The 21,810-nt window shown below is 33.6% G+C and overlaps 2 protein-coding genes across 2 annotated transcripts in view; one reads left to right on the forward strand and one right to left on the reverse strand.

The window, feature by feature from the left end:
• SNTB1 (syntrophin beta 1) overlaps positions 1–3,538 on the forward strand; it is a 244,764-nt gene extending 241,226 nt beyond the window's left edge. Inside the window, exon 7 of the mRNA XM_076005053.1 lies at positions 343–3,538. Within this exon, the coding sequence (XP_075861168.1) occupies positions 343–435 (93 nt within the window). The 3' untranslated portion in view covers positions 436–3,538. The remainder of the gene's footprint in view (positions 1–342) is intronic.
• Positions 3,539–11,099: 7,561 nt separating this feature from the next.
• The window catches only part of MTBP (MDM2 binding protein), a 60,500-nt gene continuing 49,789 nt past the window's right edge, over positions 11,100–21,810 (reverse strand). The window contains exons 18-22 of the mRNA XM_012753813.3: positions 18,257–18,523; positions 16,383–16,632; positions 15,678–15,791; positions 12,002–12,067; positions 11,100–11,425 (exon numbers count right to left, since the gene is read on the reverse strand). Coding sequence (XP_012609267.3) covers positions 11,387–11,425; positions 12,002–12,067; positions 15,678–15,791; positions 16,383–16,632; positions 18,257–18,523 — 736 coding nt within the window. The 3' untranslated portion in view covers positions 11,100–11,386. The remainder of the gene's footprint in view (positions 11,426–12,001; positions 12,068–15,677; positions 15,792–16,382; positions 16,633–18,256; positions 18,524–21,810) is intronic.

Below are 21,810 nucleotides of genomic sequence, written 5' to 3' on the forward strand. Positions count from 1 at the left end.
TTCATGCTGTACCAAACCCAACATCAATAAACATCACTCTTGCGGCACCAGACATAAATGGTTTAGGTAGACAGTCAAGAAGGGCAACATCACTGTTTATGGTGTTGGCATATCTACATTTCATAGAACCTATTTTGGAAGAAGATATATAAGATGTAAGGAATAAATTAAAAGAGTTATTCTTTTATCTCATTGAGGGGCAATGATTTTCAAACATAATTGCTCCAGTTAACATTTAAAAGCAGTAAGTGTGTATAGATCCATTTGATGTGTAAATCACTGTTTTGCATAAGCATTAATTTAAAATCTCTCATGCATCTTTTTATTTTTTTTTAATTTCAGCAACTGGACCTTCATTCCTGCCCCAAGCCAATTGTTTTCATCATTCATTCCTTCCTGTCAGCTAAGATTACAAGACTGGGCTTGGTGGCCTGAAGAGAGGGGCAACTTGCTTTTGAGAAAAGGAGGGCTGCAATGCCACCAGAGTATGTGACATCGGACACCATCTGTAGGGAACAGCGCACCAGATGTAGCATGCGACAGTCAGCTTTAGATCTCAGGAGTCATGTGTAACTGTCCCAGACTTCTATGTCAGTTTCAGCAACTACAAGGGGGGTATCCTAAGAAAGCGCCCTGAGAAATATCAGAATAAAGATTTTTAGAACAGTACAAGGTTAAAGAGGTGAGGGCGATTGGAAATACACAGCATAGCTTCTAAATAATGACAACCAAGGACATGACCATTAGAACAGCATGTGCAGATCTTAATCATACCAGTTTCCAGGCAACTGGTTCACCCAGGTAAGCAAGGACTGAATAGATGAGAAATGGACATTGTCACCTCTTCCCCCAGCCTCCTACCCCCAGTAACAATGATCTCTTGTTTCATTGTGATTTCCTGATTCTAGTTGAGTTGACTTTCACTGGAAGGAAAAGAAAAATACTTCAAATAGAAACCAACCTTTCAGAAGTAGTTGCTACTTTTTTAAAAAACGAATTATCTTTCAATAGTGTAGAATGAATCCCAGGTATTCTCATTAGCATATGCTGAGCAGGAATTATATAAAGCATCAGATATTGGTCTGAGCTGTAAGCTAGTGGAATCTGAGCCAAAGTTGAGTGTTTAAACTGATAAAGCTTTGCTAAGGAGTTGTATGCACGGAAGATGATTAATTCTGGGACTATACTCACATCAAGGTCTACTGTCTTAAAAGATTGATAGCTTTATTTATAGAGAGCAAATTGTGGGAATTTCTTTTAGAAAAGATTGTCATCTGATTCATATACATAAAACTCACATGGTTGGGGTTAACTAATTATCTCTATTTCATGGTTTTAATTGGCAATACTGAACAGTTTATTGACCCTCGTTTCTGCCTGTGCTTGTATGCATGCATTTTCAAGCAAGTAATAGAGCAGCCTAGTTTAATTCTGGATAATGCTGGGTTTTACATATAGGCCCAGTATTTTAATCAAATCTATTGATAGTATCTGCAGTTCTCTTGAAATTCCAGGGAAATAATATAATGACCTGATATTTTTCTACAAGAATATTTTCAGACAATATATAGCACAGTACTGATTTAATGCTTTTGCCTTTATCTTTCAAAACTAATTCACTAAAAATAACACCTATTATTTGGAGTCACTTTTGTCAAACCTTGAAAATTAGCTCTAGAATTTCTGTAAGCATTTCTAGCACTTATTTTTTTCCTCTGTAGTTTACATAGACAGACTTTCTGTGTTAGACCTGTGTATTTTTTTAAGAATCTTATTTTTAGCAAATACCCATGCAAAGAGCTTTAAAAAGTGAAACTGTTTTTAAAGGAACATGACTTTGCTCACTCAGACATAGTGTTTACTGTGTTACAAAATTTTATTTCAAATCAGCATTTCCCCAAAGTATGAATCATATGACACTAGTTCCACAAGACATTGACTGAGTGGTGTTTTGGAGGGTGGGGAAAGGGGTTTGGTAACAAACTTGGTTTGATACTGAGTTTAAAAAATGTTAAACAGATTTCATCATTGCCAGCCTCCTCAAAGACTTTAAAGTAACCTGGTGAGCCATTCTTCACCCTTACCTACAGAACTCCTTTTTAATGGAACATCTTGTAAAGCTAGTGCTTTTTAAGAAAATGCCTTAGAAAACACAGCTTTAGGATATTGATTTTGGTTTGTTTGTTTCCTATTATGAAATGCTGAAGAGTAAAGTCCCAGCTTGAATACTATAGGAAAGCTTTGATGCATTTGTAAATTATATTGCACTCTTTCACTATATATTTTCAAAAATCACTGGAATGTTGTTATACAAAAGAATTATACTTGTGTATTGTAAATAACATGTTAAAATACATATATTAATGCTAATAGTTTAATTCAACAATATGTAATCTAAGGTGCTCGGTACTACATGAAGTATGAGTTAATTACTCATAAATAAGTTGCAAAAATCCTATTATATATTTATAGACAAATTAAAATGATCATAACTACAAATATTTCTTCATCACTTAAGTTTTGGACTGATTAATATCTGTGTGGGGGTCAACAGAAGCTACATTCTCTACATTTATAAAAATTTAATTTAAATATTTATATTTCAGGAAAAATATATTTGAATAAAATTAATGCATTTTCTGAAGTAAATTGAAATGTGTTATTAGCAAGAAATAGTAAATTTTACTAAGAGAATTGTGTATATGAATCGTTTTTTTTCCCTCCAAGTTAAAAATATGTCATAATAGAGTGGCTTTGATGAATCAATTTCAAATACTCATTTCTTTTCTGATTTTGAATTCAACAAGTTATAATGGCTTTCTACGGTAGATTTTAATTTTGTCTTGATGTATGTTGGGGTGTATGACACAAACTTGCAAGTCTGGATCATGCCTGGGTATAGTCAGTGAGTCAACTGAGTCATTTGGGGGAATTTGTTTTTGTCCCTTGAGCTCTGTGCTCAATCCCATGAATTATTAAATGTACAGTGTTTGTTCCTAAGTGAAAACCAAGACAAGTGAACAATGTTTTAATCTGTACTTTATGGGAAGCTGCCTATTTGTCAGTAGATGTGGTTAAGTGAGTCCTTTGGTATGGTGACATCTATTTAAACCATCCTAGGAGGCCATCTCTTAAGGCCAATAGGGATGTAGATAACCAATTTTTCTCTGACTTGAACTAAGTAGAGGAAACAAAAGTATAAATCTATTACAAACTACCCAGGCAGAGGCATTTAATTAATTCTATCAATTGGTAGAATTAAAATCCTGAAAACACATGCTCCTTTGTCCAAAAGCTTGGTTAAAGCAAGAAAAGAGTGGTCTTAATGGTTACAAGGATTCTCCTAAAATTAATTGGCAGGATTTCTGGCTCCTGTTTTACAAATAATAGATATTCCATCTTGAGGGAACTGGAGTAGGCTGGGGTAAGAGGATAAGTTTTGGATGTACCTTGAGGTTTTTTAAAATGTGCCTATGTTTATAGCACCATGAATATCATGTAAAAATTACATATTAATTAAATAAAAATTCACCTGTGATTTCCAGTGCAGAAGTTTATATTATATTCCACATATATAATATGGCGAACTGGATTGTGGTTTCATGATAGTGACAGAGGCCCACGGGAGTGTGAAGACAAGTCTTGATATTCTCTTCCACCAAGGGTGGGCTTGGAAGTGTTGATGGGTAAATGGGATGCCACCAGCAACTTTTTGTGTGTGCATTTTTTTTTCTGAATTCATTTAAAATATTCATCTTTGTTCCCATTGCAGGAAACTTTAAACTTTAAAAAAACTCACTAAAATATTAGTATTGTTCTCAAATTATTAAATTGAAAATAGTTTCTGGATGGGTTTTCACCTAGGGCTTAGGGCTGTCATTTTTAACTAAGTTTTCATGGGATTTGACCTGTACACTAAGTTCCAAATACTCGAATTCTCTGTTGTACTAGAATTTGGTTTGTGTTTACATTGTTCTAACAGGTGGGGTTTTGAAGTCTTCTTACTAGTTGCAACTTTAGTATTACTGAGATTAGATTTAGAACTATAGAATCTCAGTTTTGAAGGTCATCAAGCTCCTTTTTGCTATGCTTTATTGATGATTTCAGCAAAACGACCTTAGTCTATTAAGGTATATGATTTGCTAGTAATAGTGCAACATAGTTTATACATATAAAAATGAAATAAAATTTTTTAAAGTTTGTACCACCAAAAGTCATCCACAAACACACCATGGCCCAGGTACTACATCTTTAAAATATTGGTTTTGTATAATATTCCACTAAACTCAGGAATCTCTTCTAGAACATTACTTGAAGTTGTTCATCCAGCCTGAAATTGAAAATTTCCAGCTACGGGGAGGGAGCTCCTTATCTCCCCAGGCAGGCCACTCCATTGCTGATGGCTAGATTTGTTTAAAAGTTTTTACATTCTTAGAGCCAAAACTTCTATCTGTCTAACTTTCTGTTATGATCCTGGTTCAACCCTAGAAAACACTGAATGCCCAATTTCTCTTCTGTGTGAATATCCTATATAAAAAGACAAGGCTAGGAGCTACTTAGTAATGTCAAATGATCTGAAAATGGCGTTAAATAGGACATTTAAAATTCTTCATTTTTACCTTTAAAGAATCAATTGACCAAGATTAAAACCTTCTGTAATACCTAGTGGTGGGAGGTGACGGGAAAGCATCAGTAGGTGCTTATCTGACAATAATTTGGAGGGCTATTTGTCAATATTCATAAAAATTTAAAAATACATGTACCATTTGGCTTATGGGAATTTATTCTAGAGATATAATTGCACAAGTGCTAAAAGGCTAATGTATAAGGATCATCTTTGCAACATAGTTTGTAACAAGAAGCTGAAAAAGTCAATAAGACCATCAATTGCTAAATACACCCTGGCACACAGAAATGTTTGAATGTTGTGCAACTATTATAGAGAGCAGTTGATCTGTAAGTGCTAATATGGACAAAATCTCCAAGTGTAAGATCTGCAAGATGCACATCTCCTGGGTTTTCGTTTTTGTAAAAGAGGTTCTCAAGAAATAGCACTGCCCCCTCCCAACACCCTGTGGGGGCATTTTGGAAATCTGTATAGTGCTGTTTGGTTGTCACCATGATTAGGGGAGGAGCCCACTATTGGTGTTTAATGAACCAGACATGGTAGATATCCTGCTGATGACAGCCCTACATCCAATGGAACCATGTCCCACACAATTTTTTATTCATATAGGTGAAAAACCTGTTTGTAATTATCTGAGCCTAGACCTTGACTATATTTTATATATGAAAACATTTTGACTGATTCAATATATTCTGATTTTTTTAGACATGCAACTACCATGTATATGGAACAAAAATTGTGTTTTAGTTTTGCTCAGGGAACTACAAAAAGTTATTCATAGTTTATAAAAACAAGTCAGCAGTAGCACGTCTGTATGTGCGTCACCAAAACAAAACACCTGACTTAGAGGCCCGTCCTTCATGGTGAATCTGGGGAAAAGTCAAACATTTGACTATTTCATTTTGTCTTTTATTGTAATTGTACCCCAGCACCTCCATATTGAAATGCATATATTTTATTATCATTACTTTCCTTTTAAAATTTTTCTTTACATTACAGTTAGGAGATATCAATTATTAAAAGTCCTGAGTATATACAAGTTATGTTACTGTACTGGATATCTCCTATGCCTCTCCTCAGATTCCTTCAATGCCTTCATCTCATCTCCTGAACTAACGGCTGCTTACTCAACCATACGCACCACCACAGCTGGCTCCGCCTGACCTAAGTGTTTCTGCCATTTAAAACCAACCAACTGCTTGCCTAGAAAGGCAGCCTCCCATGCTGCTTCCCTAGGCGGCTGCCAGGCAGCCTGGCTAAGAAGATGCATAGTTAAATGTCTGGGTTCTGTCATCAATTCCAGACTTGGACAAAAAGCCACACTGTAGGACACAGGAACTGCCTTCCTGAGCAGCTGCTAAAGGTGATAACACAAGCAATGCAGAAGTGCAGGGGACTTCAGTCTTTGTAGGGCCAAACAGGAGTTAATATTATAATAGGGAGGCACCAAGAAGATAAATAATCCTCTTCCTGCTCCTTCTTACATACTTGTCCGAGGCATGGTTTCTCCATACACCCTCTATCGAGACAGATGTCCCGTGTGATTGGGAATGCACCCGCTGAGTGGCTGGCTGGGTCTCTCTGGGCCTCTGGAAGCACTCGTGTACTCCTGTCTTCCCTGCCTACCCCACCCCTTTTGTTCCCTGTTCTCAGTGCCCTGACATTGGCCCTCCCCAATATAATAAAGCATCAGCACAAATTCTTGCCTCAGGTTTTGTTTTCTAGGGAACATAGCATTAAGACCAGTATTAATTTTACCTCATGACAGCAAAGGAGACATTAAAAATACTTCTTATATAGAAGAGACGTTTCAGTCTGATTAGTTGAGAAACAATGGACACATATAATATGCTTGTATGTGTATAAAAATGTCTGGAAGGATACATTAAACAAATTTTAAAAGGCCTCTTAGTATCAGTTACTGCTGGGAAATGGGACCAGGGATGATGGGTATGACCTTAATACCCTTCTATATTACATGAACTTCTTAAATGTGCATTTCAAAATTCTCTTTCTAAAAAAGATTCTTTTTTTACGGGTAATGTTCTGATATGGTGAATAATCTTTTTAACCTGTCTGTAAAATCTTGAATAATAGAACTATTTGAATATGTGACCAGAAATCAATTATCATGTCACTGATGGTCCTCTAAATTATACTAAATTTGATTTCACTAGGGGAAGCAAGTCTAATACCTCATTAAAATGACTAAACCATGTCCAAGGAGGGTATGGAATCACATTTGAATGATAACAGAAAAGCTACAGGAACCTCTATTTTGGCCTGTTATTCTGTATTCATTTTTTTCTTGGACATAAATAAGGCCTCTTCTTGGAAGCGTGTGTGACTCGACACAGGGAATATTAGTCAGAGAGTGTCACAGCAAGAAGAATCAGACAGAGGTTGGGGATGGTGAAAAATAAGGAAGCCCTGGGGGGACAAGAGGCAGGAGAGGGACCTGATGCACAATCAGACCATCCAGGGCCCTTTGGCAGTGAGGTGAGGGAAAGGCATGCCTGACTCCAGCCTGAGAGATGAGGACCTTCCTGCGGTCACGCTTGGCCTGATGGCTGCGATTCTGCCTTGGCTAGGGCCTGGGAATGTTGAAAGAAAACTCTGTTCTTCTCAAGAAACAAAGCCAGTGATATTTTCAGCAATTTTCCATTATAATTCTTTGGATGAATAAAGCCTATTTTCTCCCAAGAACTCAAAGGCAATGTCCAGGAAAGACCTTCAGTAATACCTCATTAATTAACTATAGCTTCTCTGTTTCCTAATTCTCACTTGCGCAAGAGGGGAAGAAACTTCTTTCTTTACAAGTTTTCTGGGTCTCACATGAAAAGGAAATCTAGTCCAAAATGTAAGCTACTTCTTCCTTTTACTATGGCCTTCAAACTAAAGCCTTAATAAATCAAATTTTTGCAACTTGCTTTCTTACTCGGCCTCTCAATTATTTTTTTGATGTGAATGGAATCTAATGTGTATGCACAGCAGCTCACCTCACAAGCGAGTGGCTTAGAACACAGCAGCGTATTATTTCTCATTATTCTGTGGGCTGGCAGGGCAGTTCCTTGCTGGTTTTGCCTGGTCTTATTCATGAGGCTGTATTTGGCCAGAGCATTCCACTTGGCTGGAAGGTCCCAGATGCCTCGCTCACATGTCTGGCAGCTGGTGCCGCTGTCACATAGGGCAACTTAGCTCTTCCATGTGGTCACTCATCTTTTAATAGGCTGGCCCAGTTCCCTTACGTTCAGGGAAAGGTTCTACAAGAGGAAAAGCCCCAAGGTCCTCAAGGCCTAGGTTCCAGCTAACACCATGTCACATTCTACTGGTCAACATTAAGTCACATTGCTAGCTCAGAAGCAAGGACTAGGGAAATAGACTCCATCTCTTGACAGGAACAGCTCAAAACATTGTGGCCTTATTTAACCTATCACATTCCGCCCTCTGGATACAATTATTTTCATTCCTTTCACATGCAAAAGTCACTTAAAGTCACAGTTTCCAACAAGCTATCCATGACTTGAAGACTTACGCAGCCCATGATAGCAATTGAATGGTTTTCTTATCCTGCTTCCTGCCCACTGAAATTTGGTGGGTTCAGGGGCTTCTTTTCGTTTTGAGACAATTTCTTAAGATTTTACGAGCTTTCTGCTTCCAAGAAAATTCAACAGGGAAAGAATATTCTTTTCAACAAATGATGTTGCGACAACGACAACTGGATCTTTATATGCAAAAGAATGAAGTTGGACTCCTTCACACCCTATACAAAAATTATCTCAAAATGGGTCATAGACCTAAATGTAAGAGCTAAAACTATAAAGTAAAATGAGAACCCACAGAATGGGAGAAAATATTTGCAAATCATATATCTGATCTGGGACTAGAATCCAGAATACATAAAGAACTCTTATAACTCAGTATATACATATAAAAGATAAATAACCCAATTTAAAAAATGGTCAAAGGATTTCAGTGGACATTTCTTCAAAAAAGATATGTAAGTGGCCAAAAAGCACATGAAAACATGCTTAACATCATTAGTTATCTGGAAATACATTGCAAATAGTTTCTCCCAGTGGCTTAAATTTTCATTTTCCTAATGCTGTTTTTCCAAGAGCAGCTCTTCAATTTTGAAGTACAAGTTATTTTATTTTAATTCTTTAAGATTTATGCTTTTTGTGTCCTTTCTAAGAAATCCTTGTTTTATTACAAGGGCAATGAAGATTTTTCTATGTTTTCTTCTATAAGTTTTATAGTTTGGGATTTTAAATATAGGACTATGATCCATATCAAGTTAATATTTGCATATTATGTGAGGTCATGGTTGAAGTTAATTTATTTTTCTATATGAATGAATATCCATTTATTCAAGCTCCATTTTTTGAAAGACTTTTCTTTCCTCAATGAGAAGTTTGATGTGTGGGTATAATACCCCTAAGTTTTATTCTGTTCCATTTTTTTATGTGCTTTTCCAAATTCCATTACCAAATTGATTTGATTACTGCAACTTTATAGTAAGTTTTGAAATGAAATAATAAGTCTTCCAATTTTGTTCTTTTGTTACAATGTTATTTGGCTATTTAACGTCCTTTTAATAAGTGATTAAGTCAATTTACTTTGTTTATGCTTTTGCTTTTGAGCAGGTTGACTGACATAATTTACATATGTTAAATTTCAAACAGTATTACAAAAGTTTACCTAGCACTTTGAAATTCTGAACATATTCACTTAAAGAAGTATTATAAATGGTATCAGGCTTACAGGTTATCTTCAAACTTCTTTTAACATATAATATTATTAAGTATAGTAACAAAACAGGATCCTTGAAAGAAAGAAAGAAAAACAAAAAATGGATAAACCAACACTTGCAGAGATCCTATGACTGCATAGGCAGTGGGTTCAACAAATTTAAGTTCTCATTCTGGCTCTGTAACTTCTGAGCTAGATGACACTGGAAATAACACTTAATCTTGCTATGCTTCAATTTCTTAAATATAAAATGGGAAATAGCTACCTAATATGACTGCTATGAGATAATAATGTAACATGCTTAGCATAATGCCTGGCACATAGTTAGCACTCAATAAACATTAGCCATGATTACCATCTTTACATGATCCCTGGGAAATCAGTATTATTTCCCCCAATTTTATAACAGCAACCTAAGGCTATGAGAGTTTTTCTTTCCTATGACTATTATCTTGTTTCCAGGCATGTGTTTTCAAATTGTCTGATTTAATCTGTTATACTTTAAACCAAACTCGTCCCTCTCATGTTATTAGTCTGATTAAATGAATTAATATTAAAAAGGCCTATTAGTATAGTATTTTAAAAGATAATTTTGCTGACTTACTGGAATCTTTAAGTATTAGCTCACTCCTTGCAATATCCTATGATAGTGAAAAATTCAGCCAAAAAAAAGCATTTGGCATCAGCAGCTTCATGGAACCCCTAGAAACTTTTTGAAAGCATTAGCTTTAAATTCAACATAAGAAAACAAAGCATAATCAGTAAGCAAATTTCTTTAACTGGAAGAAACTATAAAGATGGTAGATTTGACTGTATAAAAATTAAAAATTTGAGAACATCACAAACAAAATGACAAAGTGTTCTTATATGAACACTTACAAACTAGTAAGGAAAAGAGTGTTTAAAATAAAAATGCACAAAGCTCATAATAAACAATTAAAGAGTTGGCAACATATTAAAAAAATTCACTCTGACTAGTTTTAGTCATCAAAAAAGGAAATGAGAACTCTGTTGATAGCAGTATAAATTGGTCTTTCAGGAAGGCAATGTGGAAATATTTACCAAAAAGTTTAAGACCCACAAATTCCCTTCCTGAAAAATTATACTAGGAAAATAATCAGTGACATACAAGGAAGACTCATTAAAGGTTTGTTTATTATAGGGAAAAACTGAACCTTTATGTCTAACAATGGGGAATTAAACAAATTGTGGTTCATTTGTATTATGCAGTTATTAAAATGATGACATAATATAAAATTCATGACATATAGTTAAGTAAAAAGGTTACAAATTAACACACAGAAACCCACACATACTATTTGATCCAAATTTTGAACATATATAAAAAATAGTGCAGAAATGTTGGTTAATTTTTTTTTTTTTACTCTTTTTTGTATTTTCTGTATTTTCCAGATTTTCTACCATGGGACAAGAAATTTTTTAATGGGAGTCTGTACTCAGTATCATTTTCATTATGTCTTATTTTCACAGTTTCTTCCCTTTCTTCATTTCTGATCTCAAATAAACATTAATAGCTCCAACAATGGTAGCTCCAGGGCCGGCGTTTTTTGAAATTTTTTTGCCAATACTCTCTAAATTTGGAGCAGTCCAATAAGCTATGCTGTAGGAACACATGGGAAAAGCCATTGGCAATGTCTTACTTAAGAGTAAGAGATTTAAGGCCTAAATTAGTATGCCTAATAATAAAGACATATAATCCAAGAAGAAATATTTCTATTTATTATAATAATTAAATAACCAAGAATAAAAATTTAAAAACATATAAAATAACTTTAAAAAGTAATAAAACTGTACAAAATTAAAATACACTGAGTATTCCCAAAACCACATACATATAGCATATATATTTATGAAACTCTTTAAAAATATAACATTTATTCTTTGAATAAAATTTGAAATTTGTTTCTAATTTTCAAACCAAGGAATGAAGTAGTAAATTAATAGCTCCACCTAATTCATAATTGTCCTAAGGAGAATGATTCTGTATCATTTCTTACTTGTCTTTTCTAATACCCATTCGATCACCTAGGAGGAGAAAACAATGTGATTATGGTACATTCCTATTGAAAACATGAGTGATAGAAAAATATATTGTAAAAACTTTAAAATATGGTAGAAAATTTTAAATAAAAAGGAACACACCTAAATCTTATACTTAAAAACATATTTTATTTTCTAATGGAAGAACACTGCTGGACTTTCAGTGCTAAGTACGATATTGTTCTCATTGGACGAAATGAAGATTCTGCTCCATTTTCTCACATTTATCTGAAAATACGTTTCAAATGGTCACTCAGAGAAACTAAACCAAATTTTGAAAACAGCTAATCAAAATGGATTAGTTGTTCCAGCCCTTTGCATGATTTTTTTTTTCTTTTTTAACATCACTTTAGAAATTCTTTTGTTGACAGAGCAACCTACTAAGTACTGTTGAATACTCTGCCTAAATAAGTCTATTAAGTGTCTCAAAGAGAGTTTTCACCGGGACAGAATAGAAAAGATCATTCACTAATTATTCCTGTATAAATAATGGTATCACAGCTCCCCTTAAATAAAATACCAATTTAATAAAGGGCAGTTTCTTGGGAATAATTTACTTACTTGCACAGCATTGTTGTTTGCTGTTTTCTTCATTTCTTCTAATAGACCCCTTGAAGTTTTAAGATCCTAAACATAACAAAATACAACATTTTACAATTTGCACATTAAATTGCAGAGAACTCATTGTTATTAAATAAACTTGAGATTATACTAAATCATTCTACAATTATCAATGTGATTAAAGAAATATTACAAAAAATCAAAGTAATAGACTGTAATTTAGCTCTATTATGAAATATCAAAATACTTAGAGTATATATATATACTTAGAGTATATATATATATATATGTACACATAAATCCATCTGGCTCTTATCTTATATTCCCAATATGGCTCACCTAATCTAAGCCCCATTCTCTACCATGAGTATTCACTAATGATTCATTATTTAGGAAATGAATATATAATTTGCATTTATTTATCAGATAAAATATGTTTTTTTTCATTTTGGTGTTTGACTCCATCACAAAGAGGGATGACACAGGAAACAAAACTGATGTCTCTTTTTAAAATGTAATGATTATGTCAAATTAGATTACAGAGGGTTGTATTTCGACGTTATGCTCCTTAGAGGCAGCCACTTTCAATTCTTTCAGCTGTTTCTCTTGTTTATACCTTTATGTTTCTTCTTCTTTTTTTTTTTTTTTTGGTTTTTTTTTTTTTTTTTTGAGACAGCAAGACAGTCTTGCCACTCTGTCACCCAGATTGGAGTGCAATAGCACCATGATAGTTCACTGCAGCCTCAAATTCTTGGGCTCAAGCAATGCCCCTGCCTTAGCCTCATGCTTCTAACCAATATGTTTATATTGTTATTTGGTGATTTAACAAATTTAGACAGTGACTATAGATGTCAGTGATTAACAGTCATAGATTAAGTTCTCATACACACCACCTCCCTTCTCTTCCTTTCAATAAAAGTTGCACCACAATTTTTGATTAGTAAATAGTCTGGTTTACATTATTTTATCTAGGTAAATAGTGTTTAATCTTGAGCTAATTAATGTATCATGGTTATAATTTCTTTTTCATCCAATATTACATTTATCCTATATTAAACTAGTTGTTAAATATTTTCAATTGCTTAGTTTTCTATGTATATAATTCTGATTTTTTTCCTCTGCCTAAATGTTAGCAATACATTGATTAAATGTACAGCAAAGTTCTTCAAACACTGAAGTATACTGGATAAACTCAGTTCAGTTTTTTGTTTCTGGGTTTTTTTTTTAAAAGTGAATTTTTTTTAACCTGGAGATTTTTCTCCCATAGCTTCCACCAATGGTCTAATGCTGCCTAGGCCTGGTCCTGTTAAGATTTGTTTTCCCCACTCTAGATTAGTTTTTGTTTTATTTCTTGATTCAGTCCCCTTGTTTTGCTGAACTTCATCTTCTAGCAAATTTCTCAAAAGGGTAAGACAAATTCTTTTTTTAGATTTTCCATGTTTAAATGTATCTTCATTAAATCTTCATATCTGATTGAGTTGTAGAGCAGGTATAGAATACTAGGTAAATCACTTTCCCTTGGAATTTGAAGACACTTTTCTATTGTCTTCTAGCATATAGACGCTATTGTGGAGAAGTCCAATGCCATTCTGATTATTGATTCTTTATATGTAAGCTACATTCTCTCCTGGGAAGCTTTTAGAAAATGTTCTCTCTATGCTAAGAGGTATGAAATTCTACAATCATATGGCTTGTTGTAGGATTTTCATTTATTGGTCTACATAAGTTATGTGCCCTTTTTAGCAGGAGGCCTGTGTCCAGTTCTGGAAAACTCTGTTACATTTTTGACAATTTTCTTTCCTCTATTCTCTAGTTTTGAAACTCCTATTATTAGAGTATTGGATCTTCTGGAATAATTCTCCAATTTTCTTATACTGTGTTCAATGTTTTTGTCATTGCTCTAATTTCTGTTAAATTTTTTCATCTCAACTGTTCAGATTTTCTATTGAATTGAGTTCATATTAATATCAACTTTTCATGTTCTATGCATTTTTAACAGGGAAACAATATCTTGTTCTAGTTTACAGGTGTAATTATCTTCTAAGAGAATTATAGTTTTCATGAAGTATTTTTTAACTTCCTCTTCATTCAGAGTTCCCTTTATTCTATTATGTTTTGACATCACTTCTTTTAGAAGCTTTCTTCAGTTTGCTAATCCCTGGCTATCCAGTCATATTTAAAAGTGAAACACTAAAAATCTTATTGGAAGCTCTGTCTGTGCAGAACATGTCAATGTTTTCTTTTCAAGGCAGGGTGACAAGGTGGCCAATTGGCTTTTTCAGTGTGGCCTCCAATTTCTTCTCTAGAGACTATTTCCTGCACTGTCACAGAGGTAGAAGGAAAAACTATGTGTAACAGACCTTATAGTTAACATTGTGGGAGAAAGGTATGCACAGCAAGTTGAAGGATCCCCAGTTAACTTTGTAGATCTTTATGTAATTTCCCTATTTTCTACCTGGCACATTTCCCCTGCTTTCCATGACACCTGGTATCTTCAAACCGTGAGCAAGCACATCAGACATTATGTCGGCTGAATTAACATGATTCTTACTGGTATTTCACTAGGCATGCAATTAGATTGCAACTCCTTTTACTGCACTACACCATGCTTCCAAGAGCTTCTTCTTATTCAACAATGTACTAAAAACACTTCTACAGTTTTTTCTTGCTTTTTGCCTTGTTTTTTGTAGATTAATACTGTCTTTCTTGAGAGATTTTAGAAAGGAATAGAACTGAACACATGTGGTCAATCTGTCATTTTAATCAGAAGCCCACATATAACTGTGATTGAAGTCAGAAACTCTTAAGGATGGCGATAATGTAACACCATCTATGTTTTAGAAAACTGTCACTGGAGTGGCTGACCTGTCTAATGTCTTACAACTAACTGATAATAGATACAAAATTAGTAACTGGGTGTTTTGATATTCAGTCCAGTAGCCTTTTCACTACACAGTCGTCTCTCCGTATCTGTGGGGATTGGTTCCAGGACCCCACACAGATACCAAAATCCATGGATGCTCAAGTCCCTTATATATTATAAAGTGGCACAATATTTACATAAAACCTAAGTACATTTTCCTGTACACGCTAAATAACTTATTACTTATAATACCTAATACAATGTAAATGCTATGTAAATAGTTGTAACACTGCATTGTTTAGGGAACTGTGACAAGATAAAAAAGGTCTGTCTCCACAGATATGGAATCCATGGATATAGAGGGCTGCCTGTATAAGAAGTTACTAATTAAACATGTTTTGAAGTTTATTATCAACTTAAGTCAAAGACTAGTTAGGGGAAATACTGAGGATACTGGTTAAAATGTAGCTTTCTATATATATGAGGAACACTGTTAAGACCACAGGGCTAGGGAAAGAGAAAGAATTTCAAAGATTTCCATCTTCCCTAATCAACAAGAGACAAGGAATTTGCCCATACATAGTACACCACTGCTATAGCCTACAAATAACTACATGAGGACTAAAAGCAAATAAATAAAATAGAATGTATTTTGGCTTCAATTTTTGTTATCTCAATTATTTTAAAAAGCCGGGCAGCAAGTTACATGCTCTAAGTATAAAACATACTCATTTAAACTTTTTTTTTTTTAATGTCAAATAGGAACATTAGAACATGAACTAAATTTTGCCATTAGTAGAGAAGACACTGTACCTTTAGGTAGAACTTAGAGATTTCAAAGAGACGCTGGCTGCATGCAGTGAAACATTCATGATCCTCAGTAATATTGTGTTTCTTCAGGGTTTCAGCAACTACTTCTTTCAATATCTTTAATAGAACATAACATATGACTAATATAACATATTTCTTGAAAAAGGTACAAACAGCTTTAGAGGTTTAATCCTATAAATTACATAATCATTTAGCTATACTAAAAGACAGATAAGCTCATTAAGACAAAATGAGAAGAAAAGATATCTGTAACATTTTTACTTGGTCATACTGCCATAGGATTAGTATGTTAGCAGGCAATGAGAAAAGTATCTTAAGAAAGGAATTCAAATCATAACTTCTGAATTGGCATATGAGTGTAAATAAAAGTTACACACAGCAGGTTTATATAGATGTGCACTTATTTTTTATTATGGAAAATTTCAAGCATAGAAAAGTACAGAAAATATTTTATAACAAATCCCTATCTTGATATATCTATCAATCAGCTTCAAAGATGACCAATCTGTGGCTAATTTTGGTATATTTATACCTCCATCCACTTTCCTATCATCCTTTTTCCACTGGATTATTTTAAAGCAAATACTAAATATCACCTCATTTATAAAATTTTTAGATATACATTTTAAAGGAATCAAATAAAGAAATTTCTCTCATGTAGAACTAAGAAAAATAGGAAATCTTTACCCGCGTGTGTTTCTGTGATCTTGATTCCTTAATTTGCCTTGATGTTTTGGATTCATGCATACTTTTTTGACCTGAACTGGCCTTAGCAGTGACTTTTGGAGTTTCACAGCTAGAAAGTGAAACTAATGGACATGTCACTGATAACAATCGCTCTGCCCGTGGCTTTCTGGACGTCACCACTTGATGATGATGATTACTGTTGTCGCTGGTCTGAGATAGAAGAGAATCTGAACTTTCAGATTTCACAAGTCTATAGTAGAGGAAAAAATCAGGAACACAGATAAGTGAATTAACAACAAAGTCCATTTTTTGTCTTAAATGTAACAAATATATCCAGCCAAGAATAAATTTAAGAAAAACAAACTCTTGCTATTATTGCCTTATAAAGTTGCTCTTTAGTTCTTCAAATCAATGACTAAAACATAGAAGGTAATGAAAAACAAACGGGGATTTCAGCTAATAGGGAAAGCGACAAGCTACATTGCTATACTTTCCCCCATCCCTCCAATTTACAGTTTCTCATATAACCAGCTATGCATGCCAGGTGCTGCTATTTATAGATTTAATACTCATCTGTTAAGTATTTATACTTTTATATTGAGATAATTTTAACAAAGAAACCACAACTTACATCTTATTATCTGCCTTGCAAAATAAGTAACAGTGTTAAAACAAATACAAATAAAACTGGCTCATGTTTCAATCTTTAAATTTTTTTTTATTTATATAACTTCACGAGGTATTCAATCTTTTTAAAATGTTTACATTTGCTTCCATTATGACTCAAATTTTTCCTTTTATAAGATAGGGTCTTATGGCTTTCAATTCTGCTAAGCCAAAGGCCACAGTGTACTTTCCTTTCAGGAACATGTATCTTTTTATTAGTCACAGGTCAGAAATAAGATACCCCATACAAAATATAGTATCCCAAATGTTAATGTTGCTTTTGGCTTTATCAGGTATAAACCACTATGAATATCTGAAGTCTTCATAAAAATAATCTAGTTCTTCCCTATCGGGGAAACAGTATTCTAATATTTTTAACTATTCAAAAACAGATCTGAAAGTTTTACTTTCATATATTCATACTTTCTGCAAGGTTTAATAAAAATTTAAGGCTTTCTTTAGATGCAAAGAACTTAAATTTGACAAAAATTCTAAAGATATATAAATTCAATAGAAATTAGTATTTGTTACATATGCTTCTAATTTCTAATCAAGTATTTTGACAATTTGTTTAGCTAGCCAAAACCAACAAAAAATATCTAGCAAAGTTTCATATAATATATTATTATATAAGCTTTCAAGCTATATTTTTTATGTAATAAATGGTATTAAAATGATGCATCATGGAACCCCTTGCTTAAGGGGCCAATGCAGGCAGGAAACAGTGAGGAGAGAGGTAAGGAAAAGCTAATAGAACTCCCACCCCCAAACACCCTCTTCAACAGAGCAGCTTAGCTGCTTAATCTATGGGGTGAGATCTCTAGTGCTCCCTGGCTTAAAAACTTTATAATTTTGACAAAAATTCTAAAGATATATAAATTCAACAGAAATTAGTATTTATTACATATGCTTCTAGTTTCTAATCAAGTATTTCAACATTTTGTTTAGCTAACCAAAAAAAATATATATCCACTGTGCTAATGGACTACATATTAGCATATAAAGCAAGAAACAGTGTGGTTTTTTCCCACCAAGTCATTTCTTTTTATTAATATAACTTATAAGCAGAATCATTTACTGTTCATAATAAAAACAAACTTCCTGGTATAAAGGAATTAATCTAAAAGACTAATACGAAATAAAAAAATTCCTCTGGAGACTGAAATATTTTCTGTCAAGATACTATTTATGTGCACTTAATACATCACCTTTTTTTGGGATAAAGGCAATTCAGATCTTTAGATCTCCGTTTCAATCTGGATACTTCAGTTTGAAGTTCACTTTGTAAAGATTCTCCATCAGGGACACTTCCAGTCTCTGACAAAACTACAGGAGATGGAAGAGGGCTCAACACAGTAGGTACTGGAAAACTTTCTCTGGTGCAAGTAGTTTGAGTTTCATAACGAATAAGACGAGACTGAAGCTCAGAGAATCCTCCATCTCTTTCCAAAGCTTTTTGGTCATCCAAGCAATATCTAAAATAAGGAAGAGCATTAAAATAAATAACTCCATGACAGAAACAGGATTTTTCCCTCTTGATTAGAAGACAGTGAAACATTTACTTAAAAAGTTCTTACTTAATTTCCAAATTGTTGGAAGGTTGAGTAAATGGACTACTTCCCTCACAAGTTTTTTTTTTTTTTTTTTTTTTCCAGTTTGCTATATGACATGGCAAAAGATTAAAAAATGTGAAGTACAATCTGATTTCTCTTTGACTGTGGTTCTGGGCAACAGATTAAGTTAATCCTTTGGCTTATTTTCAAAATAATACAGTTGCTGTTTTAATACTTTTTAAAACTCTACCAACCTCTGCTTTCTCAGCATGGCTGATATATAACAACATAAAATGCTGACTTCTGTTAGAAAGGGCAAGTTTATTCTCAACACAAAGATTAAAAGGCTATAAAGGTATTCTACACTGGCTCACCAAACAGCTTAGAACATTTCGAATTTTTTCTTTGAAACTCACTTCCCACCTTATTAACTGATTGACAGATTTTCCTTCAAACACTTCAGCTGTCTGTGCATCTGGTTTCTAGCTAAATCTGATCCAAGAAATCAATGAAATGTTAGTTCAGTGAATGCTTTTGGCCTCAAAGAAATTCCAGATTGGTAAGCACAACAAACAAGTATATCAGGAAGATCACCTACAAGCTGTGTGACCTTCGAAAGCTCTTCACTTTCTTCCCTTTCTACAACTGTATCAAGAAAATACAAATAGTTTTACATATGTGATGGCAGGACTGTAAAAATTAAAACCTTTCTCTGTTATTTGCCCTTTCTATCTGTCAAATTCTAAGATGTTCCCTAAAATCAGATTTTTCGATCCACAAGTCGTTAGGTCAACTCTCAAACAGTGTATCATTCATTTCCTAAACATCTGATTGTCTGATGGAGGTTTTTAAGAAGTTTATCTTCCCCTTGTGACACTTACACATTTGATTTTTAAGAGTGCAGACTATGGAGCCAGATGCCAGGGATTTAAATGTGAGCTCCTTTACTTACTAGCTGTGTGAACTTGGCCACATTACTTAAATTTGTCTATAATTCTGTTGCCTCATCTGCAAAATGAGATTTAAAGTACTCATCTGAAAAAGATATTATGAGAATTACTTGAATAAATATACACTAAGAATCAGTGCCTGAAACATGCAAGCAAAGCAGTCAATAAATGTATACCATCATCATCATCACCATCATCATCATTAGATTTATTTCCTAGCACAGAAAATCTTATAGTATGCTGATAATATGTAGCACAGCCAGAATTTCAACCCAGGTTGGTGACTTTAGAACCTAACTTTAACATTTTAGCATACTCTCTCTCATGTAAAGTGTAAGGATCATCTTACTCATTGTTCAACACATAGCTGGACATTAGAATCATCTGAAGATCTTTTAAGACATACTACATGCCCAGAGTTCCTGATTTGATTGGTCTGGGGTGAGACCAAGTCATTGACGTTTTTAAAAATCTGCTTAGGTGATTCTTTAAAAAATAGGTCAAATACACAAAAACAGAGTAGAATGGTGGTTATGGAGGGTGGGGGACAAGAAAAGATGTAGGTTAAAGGGTACAGAGTTATGCAGGATGAATAAATCTAGAGATCTAATATATTGTATTAGGACTATAGTTAATAATATTGCATTGTATACTGGAAATTTGCTAAGAGAGTGGACTTAAGTGCTCTTATAACACACACACAAAAAGAGGTAAGTAACTTTGTGAGATGATGGATATACTGATTTGCTTGACCACAGTAATCATTTCACTATGTATATATTATCTCAAAACATTATGCCATATACCTTAAATATATGTAATTTAAAAGAAAAAAACCTGCCTAGGTTTTTCTAAATACACTTTAGAACTGAAAAAAAATCTCTTAGCTAATCTAGTATTACATTTAACAGGTGAGAAAACTGAGCTCCTAGGTCAGAATGTCACTTGGTGACAGAAGAGGGAGCAGAACTTAGCTTTCTAGTATCCTGTATAATATTCTTTCTCTAGTCTGTTGTTTAACAAAACATATTTCATTAAAAATCAGCAGCAACCCTAAGGATTATTGATGAGTCCTATTTCTACCTAGCGGAAGTGATAGAATCTAGAGTAAAATTAAGAACTAGGAATTTTAAGAAAGTGTCTAGGCAAGAGGCTATGTAATGCCTGATTAGCCAGTATACAGAAAGTTTCTGAGAGAAAACATGGATATTTTGATTCTAAGAAGAGTAATTTTTTCTACTCTATGATTTTGTTTCTAAGATGCAGATTTTTTCTTTGAGTTTTAATATCCCTTGATTGCAGCTGTTCATAATGTCATAATTTCAACTAAATTATGTACATTGTACATGTTGACTTTAATTACCATTTAAAATGTCTTTAAAATGGTTAGACTCTAGTGGAAATTATGATTTGCCATTGAAACAAAAATTTACTTTGTAAATTAGAAATGAAAAGAAACAGAGTAGCAGCATATATATTTGATATTAGTGAAGTAAATATTTATTGTTGGATGAATGACTGCGATTCCATATTTTATTACAAAACAATAACCAAATGCTTTTTGGGTCCTAAAAAAGAAAAATACCTGTAAGACGATGAAGCTATTTTTGTTTTGTGAATAAGAAATAGACAAGATACTGCCCATCACACACCAAGCAATGCCAATGAAGGCAGGAAAAACTGCCAAATATTTTGGAATAGATGAAAGAAACTTCAAAGCAACAAGAAGATGGTGTGACCAAATGATTGTCACAGTATGACAGCATAATTTAATTTGTTGTTTAATAAAACAGTACATTTTATAATCAAGGGCATCTTACACTCCAGGATAGATAAAAGAAAAAATAAAGAAACAAACAAGCCAACAGTGGCTGTATTTAATTCTACCTTAGGAAATGTTGATTTGCACCTGAACAATTAACATATTTTTTCTAAACATTCCTTTATGTCAGAGTAGAAGAAGAGAGTTGGGGTCCTAAAGGCCCATGGCAACATAGAAAGAGAGAGCTTTATTTGCAGTTTCGTATTTACTTTAAAATGTCATTTGAATTTTGCTTCTACTCCATAATCTAGGTTGAACACAGATTGGCCTTCATACTATACAACCAAATATTCTTGAAAAAACATGTTTCTAGAATAAAGCTGCTCACCTCCTACAACTTTGTTAGCCTGGTCTCAATGTCCTTAGTTTCATGAGCATAAATTTACAGTAAAGAAAACTGGAGTCACAGCTAGATTTGTTTATTTGTCTAGGGGAAC

The sequence above is a fragment of the Microcebus murinus genome, chromosome 7 (assembly GCF_040939455.1).
Source record: "Microcebus murinus isolate Inina chromosome 7, M.murinus_Inina_mat1.0, whole genome shotgun sequence".
Classification (NCBI taxonomy): Eukaryota; Metazoa; Chordata; class Mammalia; order Primates; family Cheirogaleidae; genus Microcebus; species Microcebus murinus.